At 41.8% G+C, this 15,615-nt stretch overlaps 1 protein-coding gene across 2 annotated transcripts in view; it reads right to left on the reverse strand.

Moving 5' to 3' along the window:
- Positions 1 to 4,714: 4,714 nt before the first annotated feature.
- The window catches only part of ENPP6 (ectonucleotide pyrophosphatase/phosphodiesterase 6), a 31,561-nt gene continuing 20,660 nt past the window's right edge, over positions 4,715 to 15,615 (reverse strand). For both annotated transcript variants that reach the window (XM_044449898.1, XM_044449899.1), the window contains exons 3-8: positions 15,160 to 15,271; positions 12,226 to 12,367; positions 11,081 to 11,260; positions 9,947 to 10,084; positions 6,837 to 6,960; positions 4,715 to 4,963 (exon numbers count right to left, since the gene is read on the reverse strand). In XM_044449898.1, coding sequence (XP_044305833.1) covers positions 4,758 to 4,963; positions 6,837 to 6,960; positions 9,947 to 10,084; positions 11,081 to 11,260; positions 12,226 to 12,367; positions 15,160 to 15,271 — 902 coding nt within the window. In that variant the 3' untranslated portion in view covers positions 4,715 to 4,757. The remainder of the gene's footprint in view (positions 4,964 to 6,836; positions 6,961 to 9,946; positions 10,085 to 11,080; positions 11,261 to 12,225; positions 12,368 to 15,159; positions 15,272 to 15,615) is intronic.

A 15,615-nucleotide genomic window follows, 5' to 3' on the forward strand; every position in this document is an offset into this window, starting at 1 on the left:
CATTCAGTACAGCTCTAAAGTAGATATGCATGTGTCTTGGAAAAGAGAAACGAAGCAATGGATATAAATGTTCTATTTTATTGAAAATACATCTAGTAATACATTCTACTCTTCAGAAAACTGTATTCTCCAACTGACTTTCCAACTTTCAATCTAGATCTCTTATGTTGATGATTGAACAGTGCTATCATTCATTAAACTGATTAATCAGAATATGTTTCCAACACAGTTCAACTTTTCTGTCCAATGTAGGGTATTCTGGGAAGTAGGAAATTCCCGCCAAGGGGTACCCTTCAGATTAACTGCCAGATTAGCCGTGGAAGTGCTAGAAAAGTTGTCCAGTTTCTCAGAACTGTTCATGCTTGGATCACATTGGCACCAAGATCACTGCATGGCTCCTGGCAGACCTTTCTATATGCTTCTGCTCATGAGACCACCAGATGGCTGTGATGGCTCTTCTGTGGTCTCCTTTCACAAGCTGAGGGCTGCTGGGTACCAGAAGAAGAATGAGGAGATGGTGACAGAGCGGTCTCACAGCATGGCAGTGGCAGGTGGTGGGAAACCGGGCTCACTCCTCCTTCTCTGGGTGGGTTCTTCCCCTTGTGCTGCCTTCCAAGTAGTGGCTGAGCCAAATATCACCAAGCTGGTGCTCTCCAGATGGGCTGGAATACAACTACCAGCATGCTGCTTTCAGTTGTGCCACTTGAGGCAGGATGGTAGTGCAAGGCCAGCCAGAGGCCACCAGATTGGGAAGAGCAGAACTAAGCCAATCTGCAGCAGCTATTTGTATTCTTTAAAAAAATGTCTGTAGCTGCAAAGGCACATTTGGAAGAGGCTCATGTGGCTCCAAGACAGTCTGCAGGGCCACAGGATCTTCCTCCTTCCCAGTGCCCTCACTGCCAGCATGAAAAAGGTTGGAAATGCAACACTGGAAGGAGGCAAAAGGTGGAGTTTTTAGGAGGCAGGAGGAAACAAGATTTGGGTGGCCAAGACACAAGGCCTCCGACTGCCGCCTCCTTCAGCCTCCTTTCCTCCCTTTCCAAGTCACCCTGGCTTGATGGGCCAAAAAGCCTTCTGAGCAACAATGTGGGACAGGAGGATGGCAAAGCCCACATCGCACCTCATACCCTGCACTCAGTGGGAGGCTGGTGGGTAGGAGAGGACAGGATAGCACCCTTCACATCATGCCTGGTTCAGCCATTCAGGGAGAGCCAGACCAAGTTCTGTGATGGAGCAACTGACAAGCCAGACTTTGACCATTTAGTATTTCCATATCTTCAAAGCATGTGTCCCTTTGTGATCTATACACATTAGAATATTATAGCACAAGTCTTTGATTTCTTAAATTGTAACATGAATCAATACAAAAGGTACATAGAAAAATGAATACAAAATTCAATAATTTCTCCTGAAGTCAGTCAGCTTTAAGAGCAGTAACTTCTTTTGCTTCCCTTATGAATGCTTGGTGTCAGGAGCCAAGGTTCCTCCTTCAGGCAGTGAAAAGCTACAGTCCATTTTCCTTGCAAGATGTTCTTTATTGCCCCCAAGTACAATTCCCCCAGAATGGATTTCTGAGCATGCACAGAGCATGCACAGTTTGTTGAACCCAATTGAGTGTTTGTCTCCAGGAACTCTCCTTATGAACATGCCTGGGACCCATCCCCTCAGGAGGGGCTCTCTGTAAGTAAGCACACCTCCTCTGAATGCTGCTTGTCCAATTGGGCCTCTCGCCTCTGCTGACACCTTGAGTTGAGGATGGGGCTAGCCTGTGTCTGAGAATGCCTCATCCTTAAAGACCCTCCCATTGACTGTACATCTTGGTCTTTCCCAGAGACTACCTGGCTTGGTGAAGCTCCTGGCCTTGAGATAATCACCTTTGCCTCCTTCAACTCAGAGTTTGACATAACTCTTCCTCCCTGATCCCCTTGTGAGTCAATTCCCATTCCAATTCTGAATTGTCTGGAATGCAGCCAGAAGTCCATAAGAAAGACTGCCCTCCTCCTCACTCCCAACACTTGGGAGGATCGTGTTAGTGAGGTGTCATGCTGTATCCATTTGCACAAAGACCTTATTCAACTGCGTACATCTGGAGAGCCCTGCACCACAGAAATTTTTCAAGAGGCACGTTCAATAAAGGCACTTATTTCCTTTACGCCTGTCATAATGGCTTGATTCAAAACTATATTCCACTGGTGAAATCTGGAATAATTAAACTGTTACGAAGAGAATGTTATGCTAAATCTACATTGTATGTAATGAACAGAAAGTGGCTAAGCTTGCAATTCTGTGCATGCTGCCTAGGTGTTAAGTGCCAATGAAATGAGTGGAACGTGCTTCTGAGCAGACATATATAGAATCTCCCTGAAAAATATATTGAGGATTGAAGATGATGCGATATTTAGGTAAAGAAATGCTGAAGCAATAGCAGCATACAGAGGATTATGAGTAGTGTTTGCTTGTTCTGATTCTTCCCATTTGTATAACGTGTTGAAAAAGTGAATTGAAGCAAAAATGTTAATGATCATTTTGAATGATGATTTTTCCTGCTTTTTAAGTGGGGGAGGGGAGTGCTCCAAAAATTCAGAAAGCCTGGTCTATTAATGAGAAATGCAGACCTCTAAACAATAGTTGTTTGTTCCCAGTTGCTGCAAATGCTTAGAAAGAACTAAATTGCCTTTTATACTCAATAGCCTAATAACAAAAGACTGTTTTTCTTTTCTTTCCTTTTCTTTTTTCCTTCAAATAGATTTGATGGTTCACTTGAGCTTAAAAATGGTATAAATGTTTACCAGTTATTATAAAACTCTTCTGTCAGGCTTAATATCTGTATATGTAGGTTTTAAACATACAGATCATCATGTACGGTTGTTATCCCTGAAGTAGCTTTTCTCAAAAAAGTCATATATACAATGTATTCTAAGTCTTTGCTATACATATATTTAAAAACTGCTCTTACACAAAATTGTTCAAAAGCAGCTTCAAAAATTCACACTAGAATTGGGTGCCCTGTATGCAAATTTTGTTCTTGCAGTTATACTGCCGTATATACTCTTGTGTCCTCTTTAAATCAATGGAAGTCTTTGGGTGTCTATTCCTTTTCTACAGACAATGCAATCTCATTCATCTGGACAGTCTGAATGTAAGGGAATGCTAATTACTGATTATGGTGACTCTGGCATTAGGATTCTGTGGGAACACAATTTAAAGTTAATACATTAGTTCCAAAGACAGGGATTCTACTGTCTACAGGGATTTTCCACTAGAAGTTTAATGTATCTGTATCTTTACCTATGTTTATATATGTAGATATGAAAATTGTACAGCTCTATTGTTGTTGTTAGTCGCGAAGTCGTGTCCGACCCATTGTGACCCCATGGACAACACTCCTCCAGGCCTTCCTGTCCTCCACCATCCCCCGTAGTCCACTTAAGCTCACACCAACTGCTTCAGTGACTCCATCCAGCCACCTCATCCTCTGCCGTCCCCTTCTTCTTTTGCCATCTATTGTTCCCAGCGTTAGGCTCTTCTCCAGGGAGTCCTTCCTTCTCATTAGGTGGCCAAAGTATTTGAGTTTCATCTTCAGGATCTGGCCTTCTAAAGAGTAGTCAGGGTTGATCTCCTCTAGGACTCACCGGTTTGATCACCTTGCTGTCCAAGGGACTCACAGGAGTCTCTGCCAGCACCACAATTCAAAGGCCTCAATTCTTCGGCGCTCAGCCTTCCTTATGGTCCAACTTTCACAGCCAGACATTGTAGCTGGGAAAACCATAGCCTTGACTATATGGACTTTTGTTGGCAGGGTGATGTCTCTGCTTTTTATTATGCTATCTAACTTTGCCATAGCTTTCCTCCCCAGGAGCAAGTGTCTTTTAATTTCTTGGCTGCAGTCCCCATCTGCGGTGATCTTGGAGCCCAGAAAAATAAAATCTGCCACTACCTCCGTTTCTTCCCCATCTATTTGCCTGGAAGTGAGAGGACCTATAGTATCAACTAAGAACAGGAATGGAAACGGGAATGGGCTTGTGACACTGATGAGGACCAGTTTCCTGAAAACAGGCACCTGGTTTCTTAACATATCTTTGAAATGGGGTGGCAGTGCTTCCTCTGATGAAGTCAGGTAGGCTTTTGCCTCTGCACGGGGCTACAATTGCAATACCAAATGCCAGACTCTTCATGCCAAATAAAAAGTAATAGCTTAGATCAGGGTAGGCAAAGTGGTAGACTCCAGATTGCTTGGACCACAGCTCCCTTCAGACCCACACAGCATGGACATTGGTCAGAGAGGATGGGACTTGTAGTCCAGAACTTCTGGATACCAAGTTCTCTACTTCTAGCTTAGAAAAATTGATTGGTGTGTAAGGGCAGGGAATGCCCTATGAATGCCTAGCGAGTACATGGAGCTTTCTCCACATTATTTAAGTACAAATAAATACAAACCCAAAAAAGCTGCAAATTTATGCAGGGGGATTTGCAGAGAGAATACTTTTCATGTGGAACTTATTGTTCAGTGATCGTGGGCCTCGAACACTTTCTTGGGTCACCTGGAGATTGATTCAAAACCTGGAGATGGGGTAAGGGGCCCACGTAAGATTTGTTTCTTGAGGCCCATAAACACTTGAAATCAGGAATGACTATAGTAATGAATCTGTACAATCATCCCCAGACAGTATTCTGTTAATGCTGCTATTCAAATAATGAATGGGGGAAAACTGGAAACACTGACTGACATTGTATTGGGACCAGAGTAACGAGGTCTGTTATATAAACAATGCAAACAGAATTAGTGCCAGCACAAAGCTGCTCCACTGGAATGATCGTGCCATTTTGGCATTACTTTTTAACATGCACTGCACTCTCGACCAGGATCCATTGTTTGGCTGTGGCTGTATTCCTGCAACTTTGCACATAATGTTGTAAACATCAACCGATCTGATTGGTGCTGCTCTGAAGTTTGACTTGAAATCTAAAACAAAATGACAATGAGACGTTTTAAACCACTGGTATTCATGATAGTGCTACACAAACCAAGTAAATTGCAGTGTTCTGGAATTCAGTGTTTGCCTCCCTTTTGCATGAGTTCAGGTGTCTGATAAAAGAAGATGGTAAATTTCAAAGTAGCTGGTCTGGCCACCATTTAAATGTTTAATTATTTGCATAGTGCCAACATGAGTTCATATGCCAACTAGTCATCCCATGTCCATGTGTGAAGTTGATTCAGCAACTGCCCACGTTCCCAGCCACATGGAATCCTTATAATTAGTAGCTAGTCAATCATCAGAGATTTCCATATGAACAAGAATTTCCATCTCTAATGATTGGAACTTGCTGACCTTAAGCAAGTACCTACATTTCTAGAGCTATTACTTAAGCCAGGTATGCACAAATTCAGGTTCATGGGGAGGAGGTGAAATCTGTCTTTCCTAGGGTCCCAATCCACTCCTTTACCGGTGCCCAAATGGCCACTGCCCCCTGCCCCAGCTTCACTTTCTCCCAGCACCCAGTTATTTGGCAGTTTCCTGGCGTTTGTGCTTTTTAAAAGATGGAAAGTGTTCTCTTAAGCCTTAGTTCATACCAGTAAGTACTTAAAACTAAAACAAATTGCCATTCTTGGTAGTTTTGCCTGTTTCCTTTTGCTTTCAGCCCTGTCACTTTTGTTTTCAGTCTGCTCACCACTGAGTGGCCACTGAGACTTTCTCCAAAATGGAATTTGGCCTTTAGCCAAATTAGTTTAAGTGCTCCTTTATTGGTCAATTGAGCTACTGCATTCTGTTCTTGGTATTATTCCTGCCTCCTTTAATTGTACCTCTGGCTCTTGGCTTCACTTTGTCCCTTTCTGCTGCTCTTAATTTCCCTCCTAACATCTCAATCTAGTTGGATGCTTTCCATGGCTGTGCTGCATAGGCCTGGGATATAATTCAGCCTGTAAACTAATTAGGGGTCCAGCATTCCCATATATGGCAGTTGTGACCCAAAGATCTGAAATATAGCTCCGTTTATATTCATGATAATCCTAACCTCCCTTTTCAAGAGTTTGTACAGTACTGTTTCACTACCTTTCTGTCTATGCATCAGAGTAAGCCCAAATGTGTTAATACTGTGAGATACAGGCAAGAACATATAGCTAAGTATTTTGATATCTTGGCTTTGAATCTCAATTTAAAAACCAACTCTTTTCTCCCAGTTTTATAACTGTATGATATAGTTCTTTCAACATGGTGAGTCAAAGGCAATTGGCTAGGCTGCTGGCAATGCACTCTGTTTAATGCCACTTTAGAAAATTGTGTGGCTCATGCATCCTATTTTGTGGGCTGGAGGTGGATTTTGGCTTGAATATTCTTAAAACACAAGAAACACAGCTGCAAGTTTTATCATCTTAGCCATGAGTAACTTTGGATTGCTCCAGGTCTAAGAAATCAACTCTGTGCAGTGCTCTGGCTGGAGACAGATTTAGGTTTAAGATTTAAATAATTGAAGATCCCAAGTTATACAAACTTTACACTTTCCCATCTTGTGCTTTCCAGCCAGAGATCATCGCATTAAGAGGAAGAGATTTTATTAATTAGACACCCATAAGTGGATCATTAAAGCTAGTGCATAGACATTGTATAAAGATAGCTTGCCATTATATTGATAAAGTGAGTTTGATATGATTTACTTCAGCCTTTGAGAGAAGAGGTGGGAGCTAAAGGCAGTGCAGGTCTTCCTTTTATGCTATTGGCCATCCTGCTTTTGCACAATGAACTACCTTCTCTGTATGCAATCGATACAGCTCTAAAAACGGGAAGATAGGAAGGAAAAGACTTTGTGATGACTCTGTACTTCTCTAGCCAACCCACCTGGCCCATATGCAAGGAAGAACCCTCTCATATCCATGAGTTCATTATCATAGCCATGCCATCCATTTTGCCAAGCTTCTCTTTTTCCAGTGCCATTCTCCCAAAATGGAAGCGCATCTCTGCTCTGCGGAGGAAAGAAATTCTGTTCAGCATCTCAGGTTACAGTCCTAACGCAGCTACATGGGAAGGGTTTGGCTTAGGGTGTGGTTGGTATGAATGGATTGGAAGAATGAACATAGAAAATTAAGTAAATAATTGTAGGGAGCTGCATTGACAAATGGTCACAGTACTGAAAGTACAGAATATGCACATGGGGTGTTATGCATGTCTACTCAGATGTAGGTCCCACTAAGTTTCAAAAACTCCATTTTTAAAAAATCTGTACCAGTCTTCACCCATAAGAGCAGTCTGAAGTTGTGTACAAAGTTAAAATAACACAATAGTGATAAAATACAAGAAAACAAGAAGTCCCTAAATGAGAGGAACAAAAAGAATTTGCCAAGCAGTTAAACTATGGGGCAGTGTTTTGAAAGAATAATTGAAGTGTGCCAGTAAATAAGCATGGCATCACTGTTTGCTTGCAAATTCTAGAAAACTTGTAAAACGTTGGAAGGTGTGCACATAAAATGAACATTGCTGTGCTTTTGGACAGCATACTCAGTATAAGCTGACCTACCCATATGCATTTAATGTCTTGGTTGAGGGCATTTAATGTCTTGGTTTTGACACAACATTAGCGGAACAGCGCAAAACCTGCTAGTGTTGAAAGGCTTAACTTGAGTTATGTCATGCTGGCACTAGAGAATTCGCAGATTAGGTAAGCCCTGGCAGGCCCTAAGTAGATGCTTGCAAACATGGCAGACACTTCCTAATGGGCTGCACACCACTGACAGTTCGCTTCCTGAAAGGCAATTAAAGCAACAGCACCAGGGGGTCTGCAGTCCGAAGACAGTCCATCTTTTATTTTTCTCAGCCTAGTTTCTTGTCAATGTAAATAGAGTAAAAGAAACATTTAATTTGTCAGCCAGAATTGTTCAATCATCTAGTACATCTGCAGACAATTAGATACAATGAACTGTATAGCTATTCTTGGGATTCCTAAGTTTTTGAGATTTTTTTTAATGGTTAGCAGTGCTGACAGTTCCTAGGTATAGATTCTCAACATAAATAGAAGCAGAGAAAAATCAAAAGGGACTCCAGAAACAATTTATCACATTAGTAGCTCAAATTCACTGAAACCATCACTCCATTTGGCATCCTTCAAAAAGGAAAGGAAATTTAAATATGCAGTGGCTGTATGCAGTGTCCTGGTATAGCTGAAATCAGGACCTTCTCCAATATATGAGGCTCAAAGTCAGCAGGAGAGGTAATTCTATGTATTGTAAGTGACATTTGAATTGTGCTTATTTTTGTAACTAGCAGGACCCAAATCAGTGCTTATTCAGTTACTCATACTTTAGGAATTTCCAGAAGGTAACAAATGATCAGTCAGACTCTGGCTGTTTATAAGGCCATTGTTTTAGTAACGGGATACTTAATAATGACTTGTTCTTTATGCTACTGTGAGTACTTGTGTCAGGAGGTAATTTGATTAGGCTGATCTGGAAATTCCATATTATCTGTTCAGGAAGCCTGCTGGGGCTGGTTGCTCTCTTGGGGTGTCACTCAGCTTCCAATTAATCTCATTTTTGATCTCCGATTACCCAAAAGACACTAATGGGCAATGCAAGAAAATTGGCCAAGAGGCTAAGCCTGTTTCGAATGTTGCCCCCCCCCCCGCCCCACCCCACACACACACAGGACAGCTAAGATTGGCACTTAATACTGATACCAGACCACCAGCATCAAATCACCTTTCATCCCCTGATCTAGAGTGTATCCCTCTGCTACCTGAAAAAGTTCTGTTATAATACAGCCTATAAATATTGAAAAATAATTATCCAGAATTAATCAGGTGATGACCAAAGATGTGACAACTTGGATTTGAAATGTCCTCCCCAGAGAAACTCACTCATTTCTGATGTCAATTTGACCCAGGCAAAGCCTTTTTAAAAGTTTGTTCAAGTTTTATATAATTGGCCCTATGTTAATGGTTACTGCTATTCCTTTATTTAATTTTGTTCTACTGATTATTTTCTTCATTGTAAAGTTTATGCGTTCAGCTGTGTGCTAGCTATTAGTGCAGCATATACAGAAGAGAGTTGCTTATATATTTCCAAAATATATATTTACTCCTTTGGAATACTTTATGATAAAGTTCTTTCCACCGAGTTAGCAGAAGGAAATGCTTTGAAGCTTTACTGCTGCAGTAAATGTTTTTACACATTTTACACATGTAAATGCCATGTTTGGCATGTGCAAGGGTCCAAGATGAACATTTGGGCATTCTAAAAATGACTTGCATGAACACACAATCATGTAAGGCAATATTTAGTTTAATTCTGTTGATAATTAGATAATAGTGAGACTCAGAAATGATAGAATAAGAAGATATCCTCAACAGTCAGAAAAAATAAAAATAAAAAGCAATGCAAAACCAGTTGCTCAAATCCAACTTTAGTTGGGTTCTCCTCTAGCACATAGTTTGGAACCAGTTTCTCCTAATTCAGTGCTGTTTGTGCTAACAAAATGATTCAGTTTGATGTACCCAATGACCCAGTATAAGGATCTGTCAGAGTTTCTGGCATTGATAAAAGAAACCTGATATTTAAAACTGAGCTTGGTAATGTAAGAATGATTTCTGAATAATGAATTAATTAATTAAAATAGCTGTGTAAACATCTTCATATAGTCATGAAATTCAAATGTGACTTCAATGTTTTAAACAGAAGATGTGTTAACTTCTTGTATTTCATCCAGATACAGTTATATTGAAAAACAGTCTTTGATGGGACACCCAAAGAGATTTTTTATATCATTACTCAGACATGCACAACTTGTGGCTCATCAAGCTAAGTATATATGTTGGCTCACCAGGGTTTTAGTAAATACCTTAGGATTGCTACTAGCCTTGTAGTGCAAAAACTGTGGGGCTGTGAATGGGTCACTCTAAATGGCGATGTTCCATTCGTTGGGTCTCAGTTTATACAGACTGACCATAAGTGATTTACCTCTACTATGAACCATCCTTCTTCAGCAACAAGTGTCAAAGGAGGGACAAATTTCCCTTTTTTATAATAGAATCTATCAGGGATATCTTCTTTCCTGTAAACGGTGAGGTGTGGAACATTTTTCAGTTTGTTATACACCTGCAAAGAAACAACAAATTATATCAATGTATGTGCATCTTTCAAGGTATGCTGGTTTTTTCCAAGTCATCACAAGCTATATCTAACTACTCTCAGAATCTCAGGGCCACTTCACAGCTTTTGGGGATCCCAGATAAATCAGTTTGTATTTCTGAAAGTCTTACACTCCCCCAAGTTCTCCAAATATAAGGTACATACTTCCTAGTTTCAGTCCTCTACCTTCAGCAAACCCAGAAGGCCAGCTTCCATGTAAACAATTGGCTGGATAGGTGAGAGCCAGTGTGGTGTAGTGGTTAAAAGCATGGGACTGGGACTCAGGCGATCTGGGTTCTAGTCCCCACTTAGCCATGGAGCCAACTGGGTGACTTTGGGCCAGTCACAGACTCTCAGCCCAACCTACCTCACAGGGTTGTTGTTGTGGGGATAAGATGGAGGAGGAGAATGATGTAAGCTGCCTTGAGTCCTTTGTAGGAAAAAGGCAGGATATAAATTGGGGAAAAAAAAAAGCAGCTGCTCTGTAACCAGTGTAGAAAATCTGGAGACATTGGTCTAGTTGACATTTAACAACATCTCAGAGTATGAGTTGGATATGGGTTGTTGTTGAAATGTGGGTTATGTGTGAAGCTTGTACTGTGGTTTAACTATAGGTTGTTAGCCTCAGACAATCTAGAGTTTGCAACCCAATGACAAACCATGGATTCTCCTCCTGGGTTGCTCAGTGTTAAGAGCCTATAGTTAGTTAGGTTATAGATTCACATATATCAACAACAGCTCACAATTAATCAACCAAAGATACTCAAGCAGTACTCTGATTTGTTGTTATGAGAAGACTCTACTCTCTTCCTCTTCCTTTCCCTTCCAGAGAATATTGGCATTTTTTAATGTAGAAGGAAAGCTAGAATATGGCATAGGGGAGCCGCAGAACTCAGTGTAGAGCATGGAATAACGATTGGCACAAGGTGGATTAAGGATGAGAAAAGGTGGCTGTTTTCTTGCCTCAAGCAGCTTCTCTTTGGTTGGCCACAGGCTTACAACAGGCCCTCGGTCTTTTACTTGTATAACATCACTCATGTTGATACACTTTCTCAGTTCAATCACTTTTTCCATCCAGTAAATGTCAGTCATCCCATGATCCGAGAAAAGAATGACATTCAGGTTGTTCTGCAGGCCCTTGTCCTGTCAAGATAGTAAAGGCTGTGATTACGGCTTGAAAAGGCCACAATGCGTTTTCCTCTTTCCAGTCGGGTAAGCAGATTCACCTAACCCGCAAGGGCATTGATATGAGAAAATGCAGTGCGGATTAATCCGTTCACACACCCTCCCCTGCTCCCTGTGCATCCAGTAGTGTTCAAGGAGATGATTTTAGAATCAACATTATGATCTTGATCCTGGAAAGGGTAGTCCTGTTTAAGTTGAAATCAGTGGGATCTAAGTTGGAGGCATATGTCTTGCTTTCTCTTGAGATTGTATCGATTAGAAGTGGAGCATAAGGGAGTCTGGCCCATTACCTGTTCTGAGAGCAGCTCCAGAGACTATGACCCATCTAAAATTGGGTGGGTGTTAATTGTGGATTTAATTAAGGACCCAACCCTTCCTTTACCAATTTGAACACACCTCTGCTAGCTAAGACACGGAATATGAGATTCTGAGAATGTGGGGTCCTTGGGCAAGGTTTCTGTTGCAGAGCTGTAGTATGAAAACTGCTCACCCTCAATCTGCTGTTGGATTTACTGCATGCTCCATGTGCATCGCCATTCTGGCTTTGCAGGTGGGCTGTGGGTCCTCTGCTAGTCTCACACTCTGGCAACAGGCAGATCACAGCACTGGCTAAAGCCAGCTCTGTGGGGACTTTTGATATGTGCTACGCTGCATTATGGCTTTTCCACCTTCAGAAGCTGTGACCTTCCCATGCCTGGTAAAGGCCATTTCACAGGTTAAGATTGTACAGATTAATGTGCTTGACCACAAGTACCCATAACTGGTCGTAGCTTCTGGAATGGGTGCAGTTGTGTACTATTTCAAACACGAATGTGCATTCATGCAACTGCAGATGTGAAGCAGCCTTTGAGGAAGAACTACAGAGTACATTGGATAAGACTAGAGTATGGTAAAATAGGGAAGGACATTGTAGTGACACTAACCTTGATAAGTTTAGTCATATTATACAATACGTTATCCACAGCTTTTAAGGCATCCTTCCTCTGAATAGATGAAGGGCCGTGATGATGGCCTTCAACGTCAATCCGTTCGTAATACACGGCTGCCATATCCGCTGTGCCATTCCTGGAGTGGCAACACCACAAAAGAGTTAAATGTAAAGTTATATACTTCTTCAGGCACAAGCCTATGCATGCTCAAACTCGCCTGCTCAGACATCAGAGGTCCTTCTCCAGGAGCCACCTGTAAAGGATCTAAGGAGGAGAGCTACTAGGAGAAGGGCCTTTTCAGCAGTGGCACCATGTTTGTGATACCAGCTTCTCAGAGAGGTGTACCCAGCACCAGCACTCTACACCTTTCAATGCCAGACTAAACCCTTTGTATTTTCTCAGTATTTTAATTGTTGAAATTTTAAATTATATTTTATTTTTGTGGCACTGTGAATTAATTAATTGTTTAATTGTTATTTATTATTGCTATTGGTTTCATATTCTGTTCATTACTGTAACTGGTTATATATTTTGTTTTTATGAATTATGATTGTAAATTGTTTTTGGTTTTATCCTATTGTGAAGTTGGGTTTTGTTTTATATTTTAAATGTTGTAAACCATCCAGAGAGCCATCTAGCAATGGGCATGGTATATAAATGTTTTAAATATGTAAATAAATAGGTAGGCTGGCTAGGGAGTGCTGGGAGTTGGATGACTTTATCTATGCTGGCATGCATGCGGCTGAGTCCTTTGGATATCTTTCAGCTCTGAATTCCAGACTAGGATGCTTTTCCCAGGCAATGCACTACCAAGTCTGTCAAGAAGAAAAAGTGCAGACCACACAGTATCCTGTGGTCTGTTACCCTTTGCTCCTTAAAATGTCCTACATTTTGCTCATGAAGTCATTAGACTTAAAATAAATCTGGATGGAAATGTCATGGTAGCCCTCTTCCTCTGTCATGAGACTGGTCATCACCTACTGTTCCTGCTTTGATAAATCTGCCTCGTGACATCAAGGCGGGAAGAGTGGCCAAGACAATCTCTGCCTCTCCAGCATCTCACCCTTCACTTTGCTCATCTAGCTGGAATATCTTAGGAGGGGACAAGGGGGGAGGGGAGGGGAGAGGAAGGGAGCTGGATAGCTTGTATCTTGGCCTCTTCAGACTCCTCTAACTGTTCCCCCAAAATGCTCCTGTCCACCCCTTTCAGAGATCACTTTCTGAGTAGCCAGCACAGTACTTTCTGCACCAGCCCTGTGTGTGAGTGGGTGTGGGTGTGGGTGTGGGTGTGTGGGGGAGGGGGAGGGGCAGTCTTGGAGCTTTGTTTCGCAGCTCCAACATCAGAAGGATGTCTCCAGTTCCAGATCTGGGAATCTGAAATATCCTATGGTCCCTCAGATGCTGTTAAGGGGACATAGGATCACACCCTTACAGACTGAGACAAGTTCCTGATCATGTGAAGAAGTTCCTATGCATGCAGTCTTGCCCATATATGGCCTCTCTTCTAATGTTTGAATTAATCCGTAGGTTGGGGGCAGAATCTGCTACCATGATGTCAGTCCCACTCCCCACCATATGCACATGTGGCATATGCACATAAACATGCTCGTTATCTGCAAGAATATTACAAAATGTCTGCAATGAATGCCTTGTGAAGGTTAAACAAGGAAATCTCCGATGCTAAATTTGCAGTATCCTCCTTCTGCTGTCCTTAAGGGACAGTTTATATCTTTCCATAAGAAGCCCCGCAAATGGAATTCAGTGGATGCTGGTGGCTCCAATGTCATTTCACTATGTCCAGTGTCTATCCACTCCATGTTCCTTATGAACTTTTAACAAGCTATTCACAGTGCTGAACCTAGTTTGAGCACAGGGATCAGCACCATATAGCTGCTTTAAAAGTCCAGGCTAACACCCAGAGTGGATGCACAGACACTGACACCACCATTGCCCACGGATCGAATTTAATATTTCATTTGGACTCACTTGTTGCTTCCCATATCAAAACTGCAAATGGTAATGCTTTTGGCTTTTCAGTCAGCCTATCATAACCAAGAACCAGTCTCTTACATTCGCCATGTATTTAAACAGGCATACATTTGATGGTATTTGATGGTACAGGGTTGCTGCCCCCTTCAACAAGCCCCACTGCCTGGGTATGGGTGACATGGCACTAAGGGTAATTAGGCAAATCCAGCTGGCACAGAACCAGAACACATGGCAAGGAAAATAAACCACTATGGCTTATTTTTCTTGCTGTGAGTGTGCAAACCAACCCACAGCAAGGAAATTGATTGGGGATTGATCCTACTTCCTGATCTATTTCTATTTATTCTGTTTTCTAGACTTGCAGATATTGGGAACATTCTGCCAAATCACTCATAAAGATGAACAAAGAGAAATGTTTGCACAACTAACATAACCAAAGTAAATCTCATGCCCTTTTTTACACAGGATAGTTCTCTATTTGAAAAGGTGCTGGAGGATTGTCTTCTGTTATGAAGGTGTCCTCTCTCTGAAGAACTACCCAGTCCAGCTTAAAGATAAAAAACCATGAGAAGCAAAAGCTGGGCCTTGAAGCTGCCCAATGGCAGCACCTGGACAGCAGACTGAGCAAGGTACACAGGTGGCTGGCCACAGTCTTCCACGTTATGTAGCGCATATCTGTTGAAATGGTAACCATTTCCACATTTGTATCTATCCATAAATTAGCATGTGACGATCTTATGCAAATTGATGTCAATTTTTATAGTGATGCGTTTCCTCTTTGCTTGCGGTTTCAGAAGGGGCCACCCGTTGCCCATTCATACTTGGATACACAGCAGTGTGCTAAAGTCATGGCTGTCCCAGCAGCAAAATATGTTGCCACCCTTTTGGAGAAAGAGTTTCATTCCTCAAACAGATAAATACAATAGTTGGTCACTTTACCTCAAAGACTCAATAGCATTATTTACAGCATTAGAGAAATTGCCGTCTGTTGGAACACTATAATACGGTAAGCAGTAGGTAGGTCTGATTCCAAGGATTTCAACTTCACAGCCTACAGAAAAACATTCCATTAGTTATGACTTGCTCCAATTCTGAATGGTGAATGACAGACCTAAATTAATCAACAAAATTTAGAATAGCAGTAGATTTATTGGAGGGATTCTGTCCCCAGACTGAGATATTGACCAGGGTCGCACTATTATGGAAGGGGAAAGAAGCTTATTCTTTCTCCAACCTGTGTGTGCTGTTGTAGGGTTCTGGGTGGCCTGTTCCCATGGCAACAAGCCAACCTAGCTGGTTTCATGCAGGGTAACAAGCTGTGCTGCCAAGGTTCATGAGGCAAATCTCCCAGGTACTTATCTAGGACCTCTGGGATGGGGAAGTGACCAACTGCGG

Source organism: Varanus komodoensis, unplaced genomic scaffold, assembly GCF_004798865.1.
Source record: "Varanus komodoensis strain SLA01 unplaced genomic scaffold, ASM479886v1 scaffold61, whole genome shotgun sequence".
Taxonomy (NCBI): domain Eukaryota; kingdom Metazoa; phylum Chordata; class Lepidosauria; order Squamata; family Varanidae; genus Varanus; species Varanus komodoensis.